The 19868-nt window shown below is 57.0% G+C and overlaps 1 protein-coding gene across 3 annotated transcripts in view; it reads right to left on the bottom strand.

Moving 5' to 3' along the window:
* Positions 1 to 19868, bottom strand: part of PEMT (phosphatidylethanolamine N-methyltransferase) — a 78897-nt gene that overhangs the window by 51307 nt on the left and 7722 nt on the right. For all 3 annotated transcript variants that reach the window (XM_036113079.2, XM_036113078.2, XM_078068011.1), the window contains exon 2: positions 14119 to 14226. In XM_036113079.2, the coding sequence (XP_035968972.1) occupies positions 14119 to 14211 (93 nt within the window). In that variant the 5' untranslated portion in view covers positions 14212 to 14226. The remainder of the gene's footprint in view (positions 1 to 14118; positions 14227 to 19868) is intronic.

Below are 19868 nucleotides of genomic sequence, written 5' to 3'. Positions count from 1 at the left end.
CCCGAGCTGCCTCTACCGGGACAGCACTTCCTAGGGGGGCTCCTGGGGCCGTCAGCACAAATCAGACCCTGGAACTGCACCTCCCAAGACACCCACCCACTCCCCTAGCCTGTGCCAGACACACAGAACTCTGAAGGGGCCCTTGGGAATCGGCAGCTGGTCACAAGTCACGGTGCTGGTGGCATCCAGCCTCCGGAGCTGCCCAGGCTGGGGGGGGGGGGGGGAGGGTGGCGGTGCGGGGATGGGACTGAAAGTTCCAACTGTCTACACATGGTTGGCTCCCCTGGTACCCAGACTTAGGTGTCCTAGAGGCTTCCCAAAAGTCATTCGTTAACATAACAAAAGACACTTTTCTGGCTCTCATCACTCAGGAAATTCCAAGGGTTTTAGGAAGCCTGTGCCAGGAATAGAGTGAAGACAAAATACATGTTTATTATAAATCACACAACTCCTTCCACTCATGCTTGGCTTTATTGCTTACAAATCCACTTCATGCCTGCTATTCCTGTGATGTCCTGCCAGTGCCACCCACCATGTGGGTGGACGGATGGGGGCTCAAGGCAAAGGACTGCCGCCTGTCACGTGCCTGGGGCGCATCACCCACCGTCCATGCCGTATCCCCATCTAAGCCACAGGAGAGCCCTGAAGACGGATAAACCCATGCAGTCACGAGGCCAAAGGGCTGGCATCCACACTGTCCTCAGCGCAGGCCCCTCTGCCCGAGAGCTCAGCCCCGGAAGGCTGGAGAACATTGCACCTGCTATGTGTGCCATCTCGTGACCAGTTGGGGTCAATTCAAATGTCACGCTGCAGTGGCAGGGAGGGCAGGCTGGGGTCCTTGGGGGCAGGGGCCTCTCTGCACACCATCCCTCACTGCACTGCACACCCAGCCAGCACGAGTGGACCCACCTAGGAGCAGGGGCATCGGACAAAGTGAAAGCAGCAAAGGTGTGTTAGCAGAACCTTATACCCAAGTACAGGGGCTGGCCTCCGAGGCTGGGCCAGAGCCTTGGACAGTAAGCACTTGACTTTGAAAGCTACCCTGGGGAATCTGTATAGGCTCTACCTCCCCCCCCGCCCCGCCGCAGACTCCCCCCAATTCCCCATTTTCTATCAGGTGGCCTGGATTCCCCACTCCTCTCCACCCAGGACCTCCAGGTGACCATCCCCCACCTTGGCCCTCCTGAGTCTGACTTCGCCAAGGCAGGGAACGAGGAGGGCAGGAATCGGAGACAAAGGTGGCAAGAAGGGGGCTGCCTCTTGGGCAACCGGTGGACTAGAACTCCACAGCCTGGCGCGGGGCCCGATGACACTGGAGAGCCTGAAAATACTGCTTGGTGATGCGTGCCCCCAAGCATGGCACTGGCCGACCCCAGGCGCGCCCATCATCTCCTGAGTCAAAGTCTCTCCCTGGCTCATTCCTGACTCTTGGGGACAAGTGAGGGGTCGCCAGCTACAGCAACCACTCTCCAAGATGTATACGGAGGCCATGGAAATTTTAGGGGCAGGAGATTCTGGAACAAGTGAAAACACTTGGCCTAAAGCTTGGGGAGGTGGCAGGGAGGATAAAGGCTCTAGGAGTTTCCACTGATGCAAGAGCTCTTCTGGACGTGCCTGCAACCAGACGGCTCCCGCAGCTGCTCCTCCCTCGAGCCAAAGATGACACTGGGCGCTTCATGCTTCCAAACCCTTTTGCACCCATTCCCTCCCCAACAGCCTCGCTGCCACACGGTGAGGAAATCGGGCAAAGGCACCCCGGCAGACCTCCGATGAGGCAAGTGAGAGCTAGGGAAGGGAAGGGACTGGCTCAGGTCACAGAGCAAGTGAGAGGTAAAGTGAGACAAAACCTCAAGCCCTGGAAACTGTCCATGGAATCTCAGCTGGCCTCAGAAGCAGACGCAGGAATGGGGCAAAGCCAACAACACAACCAGGCTGCCTCCCAGGCCGCTAAACACTCCCGGCGGCGACTCGTTAATCCCTGACAGCACCCTCACAGCAGCACTGGGGGTCTGCGGGAGGACCTGGCTTCGTTCTCGCAGACGGAGAAAGGAAGGGGCGACCTTGCCTGGCCCACCGCTCCCCAGGCTACTCAGGGCTCGCCCCCGATGAAGGAAGGACACCTTCCCATCCACCCCTTCGAACACTGGGCGAGGTCCCATCCTTAGCTTCCGGGAGCACTCAGTCTGAAGGAGGAGGCGAAACATGAACAGGGTCCACGGAGCTGTGGGTTAGCAATGCTGCGCGGTCGGGGAGGCACACGGGGGATGCTGGGCCATGTCCGCTTGGGCGTAGGGCTCAGGGCAGGCTGGCTAAAGGACAAGCAAAGGCTTGTGGAGGAAACAGGAGAGGAAGGGAGGCCCCTCCAGGAAGAGGGAACACACCAAGAAGACACAAGGAGGCGAGAGATCCATTCTGCAGAATGGCAGAGGGGAGGGAGTCACAAGGAGACGGACCCTATGGAAGCCGGCGGATGGGTCCAGGTGATGAATGAACCCCAAGCCACACATCTAACCCGAAGGCCAGCGGGGTCTACGGAAAGGTTGACGTAGGAGGACCTGATCTGCTCAGAATCCCTATGAAAACCTGGGGTAATAAAACTCCACCCTGGCCCCCTCCATGCGGGAAGGATCCCAAGAGGTCACCTTCACCAAACCACTCAGCCAGGAGCCCTTTCCAATGTGTGCATTTCAATCCCACACGTGCTGACGGTACCTGATGTCCTCACGAGGCCACAGAGGCCAGAACCAAAAATAAATCATCACAGGAAGAAGTGCTTGGACACCCCCCACCACCACCACCATGCCTCACCCCCACCCAGCTCAGACTTTCTAAGAAAACTCAAATCGCATCTCCAGAGAGTCAGGACGCTGAGGGGAAGGATGAGGTCATGGTTCGGCCTGGGCTTCTGGTGGGAGACAGCCTCCTTCTGCTTCCCTCCCTTTTATTCTTAACTGTGTCACTCCGAGGGATCCTGGCAAAGACTGTGAGCTGACCCAGTTCGAGGCGCCGTGGACACTCGATCACCATGGTGCTCAGACACGGAGAGTCTAAAGTTAGCCCTGGCTGAAGGCACGATGCTCCCCCCGCCAGGCCAGTGCCACAGCCCCACGGAGCGACACGCCGGCCAGTACAGCTCTCCATTCAGGTAGGGATGGGGCGGCAGGATGACCAGAGCTGCTTCCAGCTAAAAACGCACGACTACTCCCTGGCTCAGAAAAGAACACGCACACACACGGAGCATCTGGCCCTTGAGCCGACGTGGAAATACCAGAGGAGCAAGCGTGGGTCCCTGGTGACAAGGAGCTGACTGTCCCCAGCCGGGAAGCTGAGACCAGACATGCCATTAGTTCTGTCGAATCCAGCTCTGAGCACCGCTTGGGCCGGGACAGGGAGGAAGCCTGGGCCAGGGGAGGGCTATGGTGTCCTAAGTGCCATCAGTCGTTAGAGACAAGTAAGTGGCTGGCCAGCCAGAGTTCTGTGCTCTCTTGGCTCTAGGAGCCAAGGTCTCAGTCACGCCCAGCCCACCAGCCCACCCGCTCAGTGAAAAACCCTGCTTGCGCCCCAAGCTATACCAGCAAGCCCAGCTCAGCATTCCCGCAGCGGCAAGATGGACCCCCGGCAGAGGAGGATGTTTTCTCAACCAGAAACACCGCCTCAGAGCCCAGTGGGTCCATGGCCATGCCCTGGGAGCCAGATTTCTTCAGCCAGATGGGAGCCAGGGTCTCAGACAGTTTGGCTTCATGCCCAGTCCCAATTCCCCAGCCTGTCTGGGACACACACACACACACACACACACACACACACACACGTGCATGCTCGGGCACACTCGCACACTCTCGCATGCAGCCATACACTTCCATGCTCACACACACACACATGCGCGCGTGCGTGCTCGGGTACACTCGCACACTCTCACGTGCAGCCGTACACTTGCATGCTCACACACACACGCGCGCGTGCGTGCTCGGGTACACTTGCACACTCTCACATGCAGCCATACACTTCCAGCTCACACACACACACGTGCGCGCGTGCGTGCTCGAGTACACTCGCACACTCTCACATGCAGCCATACACTTCCAGCTCACACACACACACGCGCGCGCGTGCGTGCTCGAGTACACTCGCACACTCTCACATGCAGCCATACACTTCCATGCTCACGCACACACATGTGCGTGCGTGCTCGGGTACACTTGCACACTCACGTGCAGCCATACATTTCCATGATCACGCACACACACGTGTGTGTGCTCGGGTACACTCGCACACTCTCACATGCAGCCATACATTTCCATGATCACGCACACACACACGTGCGTGCTCGGGTACACTCGCACACTCTCACATGCAGCCATACACTTCCATGCTCACGCACACACATGTGCGTGCGTGCTCGGGTACACTTGCACACTCACGTGCAGCCATACATTTCCATGATCACGCACACACACACGTGTGTGTGCTCGGGTACACTCGCACACTCTCACATGCAGCCATATACTTCCATGCTCACACACACACGTGCGTGCTCGGGTACACTCGCACACTCTCACATGCAGCCGTACACTTCCATGCTCATGCACACACGTGCGTGCTAGGGTACACTTGTACACTCTCACATGCAGCCATACACTTCCATGCTCACGCACACACACACACACGCGTGCGTGCTCGGGTACACTCGCACACTTTCACATGCAGCCATACACTTCCATGTTCACACACACACACATGCGCGTGCGTGCTCTGGTACACTCGCACACTCTCACATGCAGCCATACACTTCCATGCTCATGCACACACACACACGTGCGTGCTTGGGTACACTCGCACACTCTCACGTGCAGCCATACACTTCCATGCTCACACACACACGTGCATGCTCGGGTACACTCGCACACTCACGTGCAGCCATACACTTCCATGCTCACACACACACGCGTGCGTGCTCGGGTACACTCGCACACTCTCACATGCAGCCATACACTTCCATGCTCACATACACACACACACACGCCTGCGTGCTCGGGTACACTCGCACACTCTCACATGCAGCCATACACCTCCATGCTCACACACACACACACGTGTGTGCGTGCTCGGGTACACTCGCACACTCTCACGTGCAGCCATACACTTCCATGCTCACGCGCACACACACACACACACACGTGCGTGCTCAGGTACACTCGCGCACTCTCGCGTGCAGCCATACAATTCCATGCTCACGGACACACACGCGCGCGCGTGTGCTCGGGTACACTCTCACACTCTCACATGCAGCCATACACTTCCATGCTCACGCACACGCGTGTGTGCTCGGGTACACTCGCACACTCTCACGTGCAGCCATATATTTCCATGCTCACGCACACACACACACACATGCGTGCGTGCTCGGGTACACTCGCACACTCTCACGTGCAGCCATACACTTCCATGCTCACAAACACACACACACACACACACGCGTGCACAAACACACCACCAGCTTGTAGCAGACAATCGGGTTTGCAAGCCAATGTTCAGGGCCCTCCCTCTGGGGCCTCAGGCCCACCAGCCCACCTTCTCTCCACACACCTCCCCTTGTCTTTGGTCTTCTCGACTCTTGCCCCGCATCCTCCCCCCTGCTGCTCCTCTAGAAAGCCCGGCCATACCTCAGCAGGCCCTGCGCAGCCTGCCAGCCTAGAAGACTCACAACCCCTCTCTTGTCTCCTGTCTTCCGGATGTGTCCTCTACTTGCAAGCTTTATTATTAGTCAAGCCCTGACTTTCAGATTGCACTCGTGATACCCAACCTTACCTTGGTGGCCCAAGCACCAGTGCCAGGAGGGCAAGGGACGTCCTCTTCCCCTGGACCCAGCAAAGGGCCACCATCCCAGGGCAGCGCTTGGCAAAGTGAGTGGGTCCCTGTGTTTCACAGCTCGATGGGTGTCCTCACCTCACAGATGGAGAAACCAAGGCCCAGAAGGAGTGTGAACACAGGGAATGGGACCTGGGACTCCCTCCCAAGTGCCAGGCTGGTTCCCTTGCTTCAGCCCAATGACACCTGCAGGGTCAGCTTCCTGGCATCTGGGGGGGGGGGCGGTCTTCTGGGGCACCTGAAATTAGCCAACGGATTGCTGGCTGGGGATCTGAAACAGGAAAATGGGGCCGCACCACAGGTGCACACTAAAGGTGTCAGCCCACCTGCCCTTGGCGGTCCTGGCCTTACCCACAGCGCCATCTGCTGTCCTGCCTTCCTGGCTCCCACCGAAGCCCAGGGCCCTCAGGCACTCAGCCAGCGAAACATCCCTCTGCTGAGGGACCGGCCCCCCCCCCAAGCCAGGCGGCGAGTGCCCCTGATTCCTGGATGGAAAGAGCTGCCTCCTCCCAGCTCACGCTCTGGGAGGCTGTGTCTCCCCACCGATAGGGTGACCAACCCAGGAATGAGCGGCTCTGGGGATGCAGGACTAACCCCGAAAGCCCCAGCCAAGAAGCAGGTTGGCCATCCGGCTGCAGATGTGGGCTGCCCGGACACCAGCTGTAGATCCCACCCTCGGAGAGAGGAGTCTGAGCCCAGGACACAGCGTGGGGCAGCAGGTCGTGGAGGGCTGGGGGCGGTGGGGGGCGCTGCACACACAGTCTGGAAGGGTGAGTCTCAGGTAAAAGACACCAGCAAGCCGGTAAGGGTGTGAGAGAACAGGCACCCGGGCAGGGGGGTGGGGCTGGGAGGGAGCAGGGAGTTGGGGCAAGAATGCACAACTCAGGAGCACGCTCCACGCAGAAGAAACCCGATGGCCGGGACTGTCCCCGCGGACACCTGCCGTCCCGGCTGGATCATGAGAAGCATCCCTTCGCTCTCCCACGTGACGATTAACAATATGGTCACTGTCCATAAACGCATCCAGCTTAGCAGGGTGTCCAAACGCGCTGATAGTCTCAATCAGCTTTGACGTCCTAACAAGCAATTTGCCTTCAATAATAGTTAAGACACCAAAGCAGGCCAATTTTCTTCCATAAACAACGGGAGAGCTCAAGGCTACATCATAATAGCCCGGCGAGGGCTCGCTGTGATTCTGACACTGGAGGGCATGCCCAGAGCTGGAATGGCACAGGGCTGCGTCTATCTTATCTTTACTGGGATGCCACAAATAGCTGGGCCCGCCAGGCTTCACCTCCCCGCGGCTCCCTTCCTTTGCAGAGTCAGAGTATGCACATGCCAATGGCACAGATGGAGATGGGCCCCCTCCACGGATACCACCCCAGAAAACTGTGGAAGAGGCCAACTGTTGAGAACTCAGTAGACACTCGGCGCAGGGTGTGACCAAGGAGGGGTGAGGCAGAGGCTCTGCGCTTCATAACAACACAGAGTGCCCGGCACAGGCCAGGGCTGGGGGTACAGGGGCACAAGGCAGGGACTCGCTTGGAACACCCGAGCTAAGGGGAAGGCCAAGGGGCAAGCAGTGACCCCAAAGGGAACATGGGACACATGCAGCGGGCACAAAGGGCTGCCTCACTCAGACCAACCAGGGCAACTGTGCCCCTCAGGGGTCCTGGCAACATCTGGAGACCTTTGAGACCGGACACCCGGTGGGTAGAGGCAGGTGACATAGTTAAACACCCCGCAGTGAACAGGATGGCCCAAAATCTCAACAATGCCAACGTTGGCGAGCTGGGCCTGGATGGTGGGCTGGGAAGGGGGTTTGTGAGAAGCAGGGGTGACTGCCTGGAAGAGGCGGCACGGGTACGTAGGACACCCTCGGCAAGGGGGGAGGGAAAGGCAGGGACCAGGACCGCGGAGCTTGCAGGCAACAGGATGCCCGGCACAGGGGCCTCAGGGGCCAGGGAAAGGGCTCACACCTTCTGCTGGAAGGCTTGGGCGCCTTTAAGCAACTGAGAGTGTGCTGGGACACTGGGCGGTCTGGCCCTGGCCTGTGGTCACATGTGAAGGAGTGCGTGCGCAGTGTGGACGGGTAGACAGGTGCAGGGAGTGCTGGGAGCCTGGCTAGAAGGCTGCAGTGCTGACCAGGTGAGCAGGTGCCCCCCCCGCCCCCCACTGAGCAGGTGGACTGGTGAGGACGGGGCCTGGGGGTTGGTGAGAGGGAGGAGTGCGGGCTGGCCCCTGGATCTCTGCCCTGGGCCCCTGGAAGGGGAGCACACAGCCCACACCCCCGTCTTGGCCAGGCTTCAAACAGCAAGCTCCCTTGGGGGCCTGGACATGCCCAGGTGGGGCCACAGCACCTGGACCCGAGAAGATTCTGGGCCTGAGACCGAGACAGGATGACAAAGGGAAAAGCCCCAATTAGTCCCTCGGGGTAGTGCCTGAGCTTTTCCCCACTTTCATTACAAACCTATTTGTGATCTCTAACACGGAGACCACGCAGCTCTATTCCCTGGCTCCTGTGGGCTCACACAGCGCCTGGCACAGAGCGTTCTCAACCAACAAGCATTCGTTATTTTGTTTGTTTTGTTTTTAGAGAGTGTGAACGACGGGGGAAGAGGGGCGGGCGCAGAGTGAGAAGGAGAGAGACTCTTAAGCAGGCTCCACGCTCAGCGCGGAGCCCGACATGGGGCTTGATCTCAGGACCCCATGAGCCGAAATCAAGAGTCGGATGCTTAGGGGCACCTGGGTGGCTCGGTTGGTTAAGCAGCTGCCTTTGGCTCAGGTCATGATCTCAGGGTCCTGGGATTTCGAGCCCTGCATCAGCAGGGAACCTGCTTCTCCCTCTCCCTCTGCCCCTGCTCATGTGTTCCCTCTCTCACTTACCCTGTCTCTCAAATAAATAAATACAATCTTAAAAAAAAGAGAGAGAGAGAGTCGGACGCTTAACCGACAGCATCACCCAGGCGCCCTCGATGAACCTTTGTTGAATGAATGAATGAGTGAGTGAGTGAGTGAGTGAGTGAGTGAATGAATGAGGAAAAGCTGTTCACAAGGAGCAGCAAACCAAGCCAGAAGACCAGGGTGAGGCCCAAGGAGAACAGGGTTACAAGAAACTGTGAGGGTCACCAGTGTCAGTTTCCCTAAAGATCCAACAGGAGGGCAGCAGAAGGCAACAAAGCTCTCTGAAGCTCCAGGAGCAGGATTCTAACAGAATGGAGGAGATCAAAACCAGCTTCGGGGACAGAGGGGGAGGGAAGAAGAGAGAGACGGGGCCCAGGTGCTGATGGGGAGGGGGTAACACGCACCCACACGTTGGCTCTGACAGGCGGGCAGGCCCCTCCAGCCAACGTTGTAGCTTCTTCAAAGAGCTACAGCCCCGGGGAAGCAGACAGTGGGCCCTGGAGCAATCAGAAGGCGCTGGTCCAAGGCCAGACTCAGCCTGGGCCACTCTCCATGGCCTCACACATCATCACCAACCCCAGCCATTGCGCTCCCCTCAATTCCAGACTCGCAAGGTCTCCACCCGGAATCTCCCAGATGCTCACAGAACGGAGCTCTGTTCCCTCAGCCCCTATTTTGTCCCACGTGGCCACGCCCTCTACAATTTTGCACCCAATTTTGACATGTGGGTTTTGTCACACACCCAGCCAATTCTCTGACACCAGCTGGGTGTCCCACAATTCAACTCAATTCTGACACTATCTGCCCAACTCACAGAACTCAGGGAACCTGCTTATTTGCTTGATTACCAGCTTATTACAGAGGATATTAAAGGGTAGGAATCATCACCCAGTTGAAAAGATGAACAGGGTGAGGGACGGGGAAGGGGTGAGAGCGCCCTTGCTCTCTGGGCACGCCCTCTCCACATCTCCATGTGTCCACCAACCCAGAAGCTCTCCAAACCCCATCCTTTTTTTTATTTTTAAAGATTTTATTTATTTATTTTCGATTGAGAGAGAGAGAGAGAGCGCCCAAGCAGGGGGAAGGGCAGAGGGAGAAGCAGACTCCCCGCTGAGCAGGGAGCCCACTGTGGGGCTCGATCCTAGGACCCTGAGATCATGACCTGAGCCGAAGGCAGACGCCCAACCGACTGAGCCACCCAGGCGCACCATCTCTCAACCCCATCCTTATGGGGTTTAAGGAGGCTGCATTACAGAGGTGACTGATTAAATCATTGGCCCTTGGCTACTGAACTTAATGTTCAGCTCCTCTCCCCTCCCCATCACGTGGTGGGTTCCTCTGGCAACATGTCCTGCCCCCGTCCTTAGGTGGAGAAGGGGTCGGAAGTCACCTCATTAACATAACAAGAGACACCTTGCCAGCACTCAACACCTAAGAAGGAGCTGTGTGCCACACTGAAGACCAAATCCATATTCCTTTTTTTTTTTAAGATTTTATTTATTTATTTGACAGAGAGAGACACAGTGAGAGAGAGAACACAAGCAGGGGGAGTGGGAGAGGGAGAAGCAGGCTTCCCACCGAGCAGGGAGCCCGATGCGGGGCTCGATCCCAGGACCCTGGGATCATGACCTGAGCCGAAGGCAGATGCTTAATGACTGAGCCACCCAGGCACCCAAATCCATATTTCTTGTAAGTCACTGAGGTCCCAGTTGGAGCTGGCCATGCCTCCTCTCTCTGGCACTTCCCCACCAAACTATGGTAAATCCTGTTGACTCTTCTGGCTTTCAAACTGTGCCCAGAATCTGACCACTTCTACTTCCGCTGGTGCCACTCTGGTCCAAGCCACCATTGGGCCTCCAGCACTGTGACAGCCTCCAGCCCCACCCTCACCCCTCGTCTGCTCTCATCAGCCCACGGCAGCCTGGACCTGAGTCAGATCAGGCCACTCATTCCACGACTCCCCGCGCAGAAACCCCCCCACACGCTCCCCACAGCCTACAAGGCCCGTACTGTTACGCCAGCCCCCTCTCTGACCTGCCGCCCTCCCTTCTAGCTCGCCCTCCCTTCTAGCTCCGTCTGATTCCAGCCAACGGCCCTTCCTTGAAATCACCCAGACTTTTATACTTGTCGCTTCCTCTTCTCCAGATACCCGAGGGCTCCCTCCCACGTGGGGGCAGGTTTCTGCTCAGAGGTCACCCCTGCCCTGAGCAGCTGCTCCCCCACCCTTCCCGGCTTCACTGCCCCCCAACCTCATCCCGTGGGTTGGTGGAATGTGTGTTTATTCACAGTGTCCCCCTCCTAGGGCGTCAGCTCCTTTGGAACCCAAGCACTGTGCCCCCAGTACCTGGCATGTGGTTGGCCATCATGAGCGAACCTGTTCAGGGACCCCATTTCCAAAGGGGTCAGTAACAGCCTTCACCCCGCCCATCAACTAAAATGCTGTGTGAAACACTCAGCACAATGCCCAAGCGTGGCATGTCCCGCCAAGTATCAGGTCTCACGACCATTGAATCAATGCTCAATAAGCACTTTCACAGGTGCCCCCTCCCTTACTGCTCACAGGCTGGGATCTTGTCCCTACGCATGGGGGGGGGGGGGGGCGGGCAGGCCTACCCAGACCGGTTTTTCCTGTTCCACCACCCACCGACTGGCCAGCAGCAGCCCCCTAAACCACAGGGGTTGCCCTAAGGGCTCCCATTCTGAACCCGCTGAAGAGCTCTCTCTCCCACGGATGATCACAGACTGTTCCAGTGAATAACTGTTTCAAAAGCAAAGCAAATCAAACACTATAACAAAAGAAAAAACCTCACGACAAATGCACAGATTATGAGCTGCCCGTCTCCCAAATCTTAAGCACCTTGACCCCGTGGCTGTGGGCCGTGGCACGACTTCAGCATGAACTTGCAGGGGCGCCTGGGTGGCTCCGTCAGTTAAGCGTCTGCCTTAGGCTCAGGTCATGATCCCAGGGTCCTGGGATCAAGCATCGGGTTCCCTGCTCAGGGGGGCGTCTGCTTCTCCCTCTCCCTCTGCCTGGCCCCCTGCTTGTGTGCGCATGCTCTCTCTCTCTCAAATAAATAAATAAAACCTTAAAACAAAAACAAAAACAAACAAAACGAACTTGGACACACCACTGGAAGGACCCGCAGGAAATAACAGAAGGGGCTTGTGCACGAAGAAGTGTCCCCGGGACCCGCCATGCACTCGGCAAGCCGAGCCCCCAGCGCTGGGAGACCAGCCAGGCCCGCAGGGCATGGACCGTGGACAGCGGGGAGCACTGCACACTCCCAGCAGACGGCCAGCCCTTCTAGCATGGATTAACAGCCTCTCGGAGACCTTGCACCCGGTTCCTGTGGCTGCTGTAGCCAATTTCCACAGACTAGGTGGTTTAGAACAATGGAATTTCTGCTCCCCCAGTTCTAATGGCCTGAAGTCCAAAATCAGTGTCTCTAGACCAAATCAAGGTGCTGGCAGGGCCACGCTTCCTCGCTTCCCCCCTTCCCTCCCCCACCCCCAGGCTCTAGGGGAGAATCCGTCCTTCGCCTCTTCCAGCTTCTGGTGACCCCGGCCTTCCTTGGCCGGTGGCCACATCACCGCAGTCTTCCAAGCCAGTGTCGTCTCATCTCCCTCTGCCTCCCTCTTATAAGGACACACGTGACTGCACTGAGGGCCCACCCCAATAACCCAGGACAATCTCCTGATCCTAAGATCCTTAACGCCTGCAAAGCTCCCCTTTTTTGCTGTCACAGGTTCCAAGGATTAGGACGTGGACATAGGTCTTTGAGGGCCATTTTTCCCGCCTGCCACATACCAGTTTTACCCACCATGGTCTCGTGCTGCAGGAGGAAGGGTGGAGGGTGGGGAGCGGGGACGGGGGAGAAGGAATGGAGAGTAGAATGGGACAGGGAGAGGCAGGCCCTGCGGGACACCAGCTCTTGCTGGGAGGCTTCTGCCAGGTCAGGGGCAGGTCATACAGGGGGGTGGGGGTTGTTGGGGTTCCTGTGTGGACTGAGGTGGGGGTTCCAGGAGGCCTCAAGAAGGGTTTTATTTTTATTTTTTTTAAGATTTTATTTATTTGAGAGAGAGAGCACATGACGGGGGGGAGGGTCAGAGGGAGAAGCAGACTCCCCGCCGAGCAGGGAGCCGGATGCGGGACTCGATCCAGAGACTCCAGGATCACGACCTGAGCCGAAGGCAGTCACTTAACCAACTGAGCCACCCAGGCGCCCTCAAGAAGGGTTCTAGACAAAGAAGCAAGCTCTAACCTCTGTCCCTCAGAGCTCCTCCCTCCCCTCCGGTCCCCTCCAGCTGGAGGCCGGTACCAACCATCTTGGGGTGGGTCCTGCATGTTCAGGACAGGAGCGGACGGCACATTCGGAATGTGGCCTCTTTGAGATACGCAGCCCCGCCCCCACCCCCACGCCCACCCACCACCGATCTCCCCAGATAGAGAAAAGACTCTTAACTCATAAACAGGAGGAAGAACATGTCGTGTTCCGCCCCTGGGACCAAGTGGTCGCCCGAAATGAAAACGGTCTGGAACAGTGTGTGTTGCTAAAGCTGAGGCTGGCCTTCTTCAGGCTACCCTCAAGGGTGATCACAGGACGTCCGTGGCTCTGCATCAGCAAACCCAAGCACAGGCACAGGGCAGGAGCCTCAGGAAGCAGCCCTGGGGGCACCACTGCCACCCCCTTCCATCCGTGCAGAAACCCCAAGAGCTCCCCCCACATCCTGGGGTCACAGAGAGACACGGTAGCAGGAGGGCCTGTCGGCCATTCCCACACCTTCCCCAGAGGGCTCGGGGCCCCCTTCCCACACAGCCTGGCCCCCCCCCCAGCTCTCGGTCCCGAGTGTCCCCCGTACCCACAGAAGAGCTGGGTGCTGTTCTGGCTGCTTCTGTGTTCCCTTCCTGCTAGCTCGTTCTTGCTCCCCGGCACACTCGCCCAGCCCTGTGCAAACTGCTTCGCCGGGAGCCTCGTTCAGGAAAAACTCACCATGTTTCTAGAGCACATGGCAGGGGGCGGGGGTTCACAAGGAAGCCGCCGGACTGTGCACCGTGGCAGAGAAGGGAGGGGGCCCCTAAGCCGAGGCCATCTACTTCCACCTCTAGGAGACTGAGACCATCGGGCGCACGTGTGGAGTCACATCACAGGGCAGTCCAGGACTGTCGCGGCCAGCATGTGGTGGGATCCCCAGAATGAGGGGCTTCCCTGGCCAGCATCCCCTAACTGGGCTCTGACCTCGCAGGGGAAACAGTAAGGACGATTCCGCACTGGCCAGAGACCGACACGGGGAGGGAAGAGCCATCCGTCTGTCCGTCCAACCCAGACAGGGTCGTGCTAGGGCACTTACCACATTCCAGAAGAGCGGATTGAAAGTGATGGTGAGGATGGCAGCCACGAAGCGGGGATCCGAGGGGTCCACGTAGCCCAGCAGCCGGGTCATAACGCAGAGGTCTGCCTGCAGGAACAGAGCCAGCGTCAGCGGGAGACCCGCCCAGTCCCCCCGACGGCCCCCGCAAGCCGTGGGGACATAGAGTGCCGAGCCCCCAGAACTCAGAAACAAAGTTACCCTCTGGGAACATGCCGGGAGGCTCGGGCAGAAGCAAGTCCAGCAAAGGTCACTACAGTGTAACCATAAAACTGAAGATAAAAAGCCGAAACCCAATCAGCCGTGACGTGCCCTGTCCGAGGGTGGCCGGGCTAGTGGCAGAGGAACAGCGTGCGGGGACGCTGGGTGAGGAAGTCACAAGCGGCCAGCACCCTGACCGGGAAGTGACCCCAGCGGGACCAAGGTCTGGGTCACCAGGTGCTGTGACTGGGACCGTGCATATAGAGGGCTCCAGAGGCCCCAGAGCAAACCCAAGGGACTGGCATTCGTGGGGAGACCCGCTCAACCTCACTAGTAATCAGGTAAATGCAAACGAAAACAGCAGTTCTGTGCCTCCCCTCGCCGACCCTAACGATGGCCAGTCTTGAGAGCTGGGGAGGGTGTGAACCGAAAGGCGTGCTCCTACTTGTCAGCAATTTCACTCCCAAGCACCTGTACCAGAGAAACTCACGTGAGTGTGCAAAGCTCCTGTGCTTGCAAAGAAAAAGATGAGCATGGAAGAATGGCTACCTAGAAGGGGGCCCGTTCCTAAAGCAGCTAAGCTACAGAATTTAAACAAACTAGCCATATGTGTCAACTTGTGATATTCTTTAAAAAATGTCAAACGAACAGAGCAAGCTGCAGACTTCCCGCAGCATATACACATATATACATTTTTAGAAAATAACACATAGCCACATTGTACTAAATGTTCTTTCTGTGTGTGTGTTTAAAAAAGAGACTGGCGAGCGACATACCGGATTCATGCTCCTTGCCGCATCGGCGGCACGGTTTCCTGCCCTCCACCATCCACACTTGGGGCTGGAGCGCTCCCTGTGGTGGGACTGTCCCCTGAACCCCTGGCCACCACCCACTCGGGGCCAGTGGCACCAAAAATGTCTCCACACATGGCCCCAATGTCCCCCAGGGGCAGCATTGAGACACCCTGCCTGTAGAGATGGTGGGAAGACTCTGGAAAGTCACAGAGCACGCAAGATGTGGCCCGGCGTGTCCTTCGCATGTGTGGGCCTCCTGTCCCTGTCAAGAGCAACCTTCCCCTCTGAGGGGCCAAGGGCAGAGCTAAGAACGAATGAGTCAACAAAGGCACTGCTACGTGAACATGTGGATGAAATGGCTGAGGGACAGAGTGGCCACGTGAGCACCCCAAGCGCATTATTAATAAACGAATGACAAAGGGGGCCAACCACTCAGCAAACAGGGAAGAGTGACATTGAAAGCACAGCTTTACCCCACGCTGACTGCGGCCTCTGGGCACCCTGTGGGCACCCACCAGGCAGGCAACCCCACACCCTGCCTTCCAGCCTCCTTGTCTTCAGGTCCCAGGTCAGATACCAACCCCCCCCAGGCCCCCCGCGCATCAGGCAGAGCAGTGGAGGCTCGGCGGCTCTCGGGACAGGCACCTCACAAAGCCTTGGGCCGAGACGGGAAATTCCAAGTTGCCCTGGAGAATACACATGGAGAAGCGAGGCCACTCACAAAGGACCAAACAGCTGGAATAGGCCTCAAAACAGGCTGTCCACCCTGGAGGGCGACTGGCACACACCTCAGCCCCAAAGCCTCTAGAGCCTGGGACTGAACCAAAGGACGTTCTATCTTGTTTGAAAAGAAACGTTTATTTTTATTTTTTCTTTTTTAGGGCTATTTCTTTTATTGTTGTTGTTGTTTTTGGGGGGGTTTTTTGGTTTTTTTTTTTTATTTTATTATGTTATGTTAGTCACCATACAATACATCATTAGTTTTTGATGTGGTAATCCACGATCCACTGTTTTCGTATAACACCCAGTGCTCCATGCAGTATGTGCCCTCCTTAATACCCATCACCGGGCTAACCAATCCCCCCTCCCCCTTCTCCTCTAAAACCCTGTTTGTTTCTCAGGTCCATAGTCTCTCATGGTTCATCTCTCCCTCCAATCCCCCCCCCCATTTTTCCCTTCCTTCTCCTAATGTCCTCCATGTTATTCCTTATGTTCCACAAATAAGTGAAACCATATGATAATTGACTTTCTCTGCTTGACTTATTTCACTTAGCATAATCTCCTCCAGTCCCATCCATGTTGATGTAAAAGTTGGGTATTCATCTTTTCTGAAAAGAAACGTTTATTAAGCACCCGATTGCAAGGCCCCATTGAGAGGCTGCGACGGGGCTGGCTGGTGGAACAGGAGCCCCCGGGAGGGATGGAAGGAGAGCTAGCTTCGGAAGCCACCATACTGCTGCTCTGGTCCTGCTCGGCCACTTCCAGAGCGGTGTCTGCCTCACTGCCCCTGCTCCCCAGTCCCCATCTCAACCCTCAACACCCAGTCAAAGCTTGCCTGCCATTGACCATTCGCCCTTCTCATCCAGGAGTCCAATCTGTTGACCCCATTGTTCCCACTGCCCTCAGGATGGGGCACTCTAGCCCCAGCCAGCCTCACATGCCTCACTTCCTGCCACACTCTGGACCCCAGGCCTCCTCACCTGCACTGGGCTCACCCATCCCAGCACTGACAGGTGATAAATTCACCTGCATCCACCTTACCTGCCATCCTTCCTGCCCCACCCTACCACTCACACCAAACATCACACTCTAGACCCTTCTACGATGGCTCTGCACATGTCTGAAATACTCTCTATCCCTCTGACACCTCCAGACGGATTCCTATTCACCCCTCAAACCCAATGGGAGCATCTCCTCTACCATCACCCACTGCACTCTCTTTTGTGTCCTTAGTGCACACCCTATTATGATTATTTGGTTCTCTGTCACTATCTCATACTCATCCCTCTGGGCTAGGGGCCATTTTTTCCTCCATCTTTGTGTCTTCCACCTGGCACAAAGAGTAAATGTTTGCTGAGTGAACGGTGGCCCTTTTTTCATCATCAGTAAAAAGCAGAGGCTAAAAGTACACCTCTGAAGGGCCCTCCAGCTCAGCTGGCTGTGCTCCTGGGACTCTGATCACCTCCCTCCTGGCTTCAAATTGGAGGCAGGAAATTGCCCAAGCGGCTGCCGTGGAGATTCTGCAGGTGGGCGGCCAGCAGTGAGTGGCCAGCAGATCCCTCCGCTTCTGAGGCAACAGATTCACCAGCTGCCCAGGCGCTGTACTTCATCAATATTTTTATGGCACCTTTTAGGCTGAGAAATCAAGTAGTGTTCACAAGCGTTGGCGGGAGGCGGGATGGCCAGACCAGGGACGGGATAGGGCTCTCGCAGGTTCTTAGAAACCCCGGGGCTGGGATCTCTTCAAGGCAGGTCAGTCCCTAGGGTGTACAGCTGGGTGGAAGGAGTGGGGGTGGAGCAACAGGGGGGTACTAGCAGTCCTGAAGCCCTGCCCCCCCAAATTCCACTACCCATTGTCACTTCCAGATCCTCCTTGCCCCCTTCAGCAACTCCATAAACCAGGCATCCTCACCAACCATCCACCAGAAGCTGCCCACAAAAGGCCCTCTGAGACCCAGCCTTGACCTCTGGATCATCAGATAGTGGAGCATAGAGCCAGTACACCTGGAACGTGGAATATTCCCCCCCACCCCTCAAGAGCCTCCCACTGACCCTATCCTCCCATGGTCATTGGCATCCTCATTTTACCGATAGGCAAACGGAGTTATCTGTGGACCTGATTCTCAAGGCCCCCTCCGTGCCCACATAGCCTGCCCTGTCTCGGGATCCCCAGCTCTCCATCACTTTTGCCTGAGGGGATGCACACCTTCCCGAGGATAGGAAATCCCAAATCCCAGGCGAAACTGGTGTGCCCTCAATGTTATGCCTCCTATCTCACAGGCTGACCCTACACTGGTGGGACCAAGCCAGAGGAAAGAGGGTAAAGTGTGAGAGAGGGTGCAGGTGATGGCCAGAGGGTCGCGGCTGGAAACCCAGGCCTGGGGACGGTTCAGGGCATGCCTAAGAAGGCACAGGCACCTGGATGGGAAGGTGGGGCACTGGCCGGGAGGAGCACAGGAAATTTTCGGGGGCGATGGAAGTATTCCCCATCTCAGCTGGAGCCTGGCTAGCCAGGAGCTTGCACGTTAGACCTTCCAACTGGACACAAAGGTCTATGAGTTTCACCGTATGTAAATGACACCTCCCCAGAGCCTCAGCGCTGGGAACTGGGAACTGTGTCCCCTATTTCCCCACTGGCCTTGGGGGGAAGCAATATCTTCTGGAAATGCTGCAGGTGTTGTTAAGGATTCAACTCAATGTCATTCTGAGCAATCCACTGGGGAGGTGACACTGTAGGGGAGGGGGGTGGTTCTGAGGACTAAGACCCGCCTGCAGGAAACTTCCCAGTGCAGATCACAAGATCAAAGAGCCTTTATTTCAGGTTCACATACCCCATCTTGGCAAGCACGACGGCTATGCCTACTCTGCAGGTAAGAAAGCCAAAGGCTCAGAGAAGCCCCCAGATCACAGGCAGGGGTGGGGGGCAGAGGCAGGCCACGGCCAGCCCAGCCCTTCCCGATTCCTGCCAGAAACTGGGGCTGCCAAAGCGCGCAGCCAAGGCTCATCCAGCAGAGTCTCCCAATTAGGACTGAGCTGGTTAAAACTGGAACCTCAGCCCCCACCAGGTCCCAGCGTCCTCGGGTCAAACTGTCTCGGTGGGAGGAGAGTACCCGGGTCACCTTGAGAGTGGGGGATCTGCGTTGCCTGGAGAAGGGCCTGCTTGGCAGGAAAGAATGACTAATGGTCCACAGTGGTATTCCTCCAGAGACCTGACCGTACTTTCCTGATTGTTGTCACCTCCCAAAACTCACCTGAAAGGGCGGACCTCCCTCCTGAAAGTGGATCAGCCGAAAAGAACAAAAGACCCGGGTCCCCCTTGAGCAGATCAGGAGGGTCCTGGATCCCGGGTCCCTCGGTCATCCCTGCACACCAGTGGGCTGCCTTGACTAAGGGGAGAGTCCTCCCCCCCTCCCCTCCCCCACCCCCAACCACCCCCAACCTTATTAAAGCAGCAAAAGTCCTGGCTTTCTCTCCCAGGTCATTCTAAGAATGGAATCCCGCTCCAAGGTCACAGATGGCAGAGTTCTGTGTTTGAAAAGAGGACAGGCGCTACCTACCGAAACCAGGAATAATTCCACTCAGGTCACCGATGAATGGACTCGGCTACAGAAACGCTACGGGTTGGTAAGGAAGCAGCTCATAGCAATTTACTTTACTGCAGGCTTTGAGGACACTTCAGGGGATGATTTGCTGCGGGTCAACAGCACCCAGGGTCACATTGTGACATCCAAACAAACAGTAGGGGCCCAGAGAGTCAAAGTCACATCGATCGCCAAATGGGATCCACACATCACATATGGCAAAGGGCAGGAGGAACCAGGTGGGGGCCAGAGGGGCTGGGGTCCTCCAGCACCACCCTCCATCACTGCAAAATATGTCTTTGGACCCACAGCCTCTTCTGCCTTTCCCAGGGAACCCCCAAGTGCCCTTGGCGTTCTCAGCTGATTCAGGCAATATTGATTGAGCGACTTTTAGGTAGAGCTCGGTGTCTGACACAGGACATGGACACAAGAATGA

This window comes from Halichoerus grypus, chromosome 2 (genome assembly GCF_964656455.1).
Source record: "Halichoerus grypus chromosome 2, mHalGry1.hap1.1, whole genome shotgun sequence".
Taxonomy (NCBI): domain Eukaryota; kingdom Metazoa; phylum Chordata; class Mammalia; order Carnivora; family Phocidae; genus Halichoerus; species Halichoerus grypus.
Note: the sequence above shows the minus strand (reverse complement) of the source record. Positions and strands in the feature narration are given on the sequence as shown.